At 47.1% G+C, this 3,294-nt stretch overlaps 1 protein-coding gene across 1 annotated transcript in view; it reads left to right on the forward strand.

Moving 5' to 3' along the window:
• The first annotated feature begins 1,719 nt into the window (after positions 1–1,719).
• pecr (peroxisomal trans-2-enoyl-CoA reductase) overlaps positions 1,720–3,294 on the forward strand; it is a 30,505-nt gene continuing 28,930 nt past the window's right edge. Inside the window, exon 1 of the mRNA XM_043694365.1 lies at positions 1,720–1,873. Within this exon, the coding sequence (XP_043550300.1) occupies positions 1,762–1,873 (112 nt within the window). The 5' untranslated portion in view covers positions 1,720–1,761. The remainder of the gene's footprint in view (positions 1,874–3,294) is intronic.

Genomic DNA, 3,294 nt, shown 5'->3' on the forward strand with positions numbered 1-3,294 from the left:
ACGACGGTTGGAGGAAGAGCGCCTTATCTTCCACCTAGGAACCGTCCAACCACAAGGGATGAACTCGGATTTCACCAGTTTCCTCATTCTCCCTCCCCCCACCTTGTCTCAGTCAAATCCATCGAACTCAGCACTGCCTTCCTAACCTGCAATCTTCTTCCTGACCTCTCCGCCCCCACCCCAGTCTGACCTATTACCCTCACCTTGACCTCTTTCCACCTATCACATTTCCTACGCCCCTCCCCCAAGTCCCTCCTCCCTACCTTTTATCTTAGCCTGCTGGACAAACTTTCCTCATTCCTGAAGAAGGGCTTATGCCCGAAACGTCGATTCTCCTGTTCCCTGGATGCTGCCTGACCTGCTGCGCTTTTCCAGCAACACATTTTCAGCTCTGATCTCCAGCATCTGCAGACCTCACTTTCTCCATATCTCATGAGAGTACAGTCCTCTGTTTTTTGGAAATGTGATTACAGACTTGTGCCTTATAGATAGAAGGTCATCAGGATTTGGGGAGTCAGGAACTGAATTACTAGCTGCAGAATTCTTAGCTATTGTAGCCACAGTATTCATATAGTGAGTTCAGTTTCTAGTCAATGGTAACTCACAAAATGTTGATAATAAATGGTCAAAGACTGATGGCTATTTTCTCTTGTTGGAGATAGGCATTACCTGGCACTTGTGGGTTACTTGCCACTTGTCAGCCTAAACCTGGTTACTGATGAAGGGCTTTTGCCGAAATGTCGATTTTCCTGTTCTTCGGAGGCTGCCTGACCTGCTGTGCTTTTCCAGCAACACATTTTCAGCTCTTTCCCAACAATCTACAATGATTTCATGGTCATCCTTAGAATTGATTTCAAACTCCACAAATGTCATGGCGGGACTCAAACCCAGGGTGCCAGGACAGTACCTGGGTGTCTCAATTAATAGTCCAGCAATAATACCACTAAACCCCGCCTCCTTTTGAAAAGGTCTAGAGTCAAACAGTTGAAAGGCAGCTAGGGATGGGCAAAAAATGACCGCTTTGCCAACGACAGTTTGCCCGCGTGAAAATACAAAACTCGATGACGAGTTTTCAGCCAAATAAACTATAAATGCACTGTCTCACATCTGCATACACACCACACGGGAGCTGGGGAAAATATAAGTACTACCACGGTCAGGCGGTAGTGTGGGTGTTAAAAAAAAATTAAAAACTATAAATGCACAACTAAACGTTAACCTCGGCTTGTGCACTGTTGCTAAGTCTAATAATTTGTCATTTAAGAGACTGACCATTGTTAACGTGTTGTAGCATTTTCAGACCATTTCAAATAGATCATTGCATGGCAATTGCTAGTGATCATGTGTAACCTTAGTGGTACGTTGAGGAGCGGACAAGCTCGGAATTTACAGGGTGGGCCCTGCTTACTTACTAATACCTAAACAAAATAGAAAACACCTAACACTGACTGATGTTTAATCAGTTGCAGTGCTCTGGTTCCCTGACCAGGGACAGACAGAAGCTGAAACAATCGTCAAATGGAACAGAATGTTGCTCACTGCAGCAACAACCGATTAACCGTTACTCCAAAAGGGGCACTTCTGATTAAAAATAGATATTTCAACTTTGGTTGTATTTTACAGCTTCTTTATCTTTAATAACTGATTGATCTTTGTGTCTGATGTGAACTATGAGCAGGGGTCAGTTCCGGGAAAGTCAGCTGAGCGGTGCCCTTTGACCCCAGTGTATCGAGTTGTGCTGGGACAGCTGACTGTGCCCCGATGGCGGCCCGCAGTGTGTTCAGAGCGGCTTTGTTCCGGGACCGAGTGGCGCTGGTGACCGGCGGAGGGACAGGGATCGGCACCGCTATCGCCGCCGAGCTGCTCGGGTTAGGTGGGTCTTTCGTTCCTCATTAAACCGGCAAGAGAGATGGGAACGGAGGGGCGCACCCGCGGCACTGTCAACACTCCAGACCCTAACTCTGTACAATTACGCAGGGAGTGACCCTTACCCTGCTGAATAAACACTGACTCTGTACGGTTACACAGTGAGTGACCCTTGTTCTGCTGAATAAACACTGACTCTGTACAGTTACACAGTGAGTGACCCTTACCCTGCTGCATAAACACTGACACTGTACAGTTACACAGTGAGTGACCCTTACCTTGCTGAATAAACACTGACACTGTACGGTTACACAGGGAGTGACCCTTACCCTGCTGCATAAACACTGACACTGTACAGTTACACAGTGAGTGACCCTTACCTTGCTGAATAAACACTGACACTGTACAGTTACACAGCGAGTGACCCTTACCCTGGGGAATACACCCTGACTCTGTACAGTTACGCAGGGAGTGACCCTTACCTTGCTGAATAAACACTGAATCTGTACAGTTACACAGTGAGTGACCCTTACCCTGCTGAATAAACACTGACTCTGTACGGTTACACAGTGAGTGACCCTTACCTTGCTGAATAAACAGTGACACTGTACAGTTACACAGGGAGCGACCCTTACCCTGCTGAATAAACACTGACTCTGTACAGTTACACAGTGAGTGACCCTTACCCTGCTGAATAAACACTGACTCTGTACAGTTACACAGTGAGTGACCCTTACCCTGCTGAATAAGCACTGACTCTGCACAGTTACACAGGGAGTGACCCTTACCCTGCTGAATTAGCATTAGAATCCCTACAGTTTGGAAACAGGCCCTTCGGCCCAACAAGTCCATACTGACCCTCCAAAGAGTAGCCCACCCAACCCATTCCCCTTGACTAATGCACCTAACCTTCATATCCCTGAACACATTTGGCATTGGCAATTCACCTGACCTGCACATCTTTGGACTGTGGGAGGAAACTGGAGCACCCGGAGGAAACCCACAGTATTTACTGTGGAAAAGGATATGGACGGTATAGAATGTAGGGAAATAAATGGTGACACCTTGAATAATATCCATATTACAGAGGAGGAAGTGCTGGATGTCTTGAAATGCGCAAAGGTAGATAAATCCCCAGGACCTGATCAGGTGTACCCTAGAACTCTGTGGGAAGCCAGAGAATTGATCGCTGAGCCTCTTGCTGAGATATTTGTATCATCGATTGTCACAGGTGAGGTGCCGGAAGACTGGAGGTTGGCTAACGTGGTGCCACTGTTTAAGAAGGGTGGTAAGCACAAGCCAGGGAACTATAGACCAGTGAGCCTGACATCGGTGGTAGGCAAGTTGTTGGAGGGAATCCTGGGGGACAGGATTACATGTATTTGGAAAGGCAAGGACTGATTAGGGATAGTCATCATGACTTTGTGC

The sequence above is a fragment of the Chiloscyllium plagiosum genome, chromosome 7 (assembly GCF_004010195.1).
Source record: "Chiloscyllium plagiosum isolate BGI_BamShark_2017 chromosome 7, ASM401019v2, whole genome shotgun sequence".
NCBI lineage: Eukaryota > Metazoa > Chordata > Chondrichthyes > Orectolobiformes > Hemiscylliidae > Chiloscyllium > Chiloscyllium plagiosum.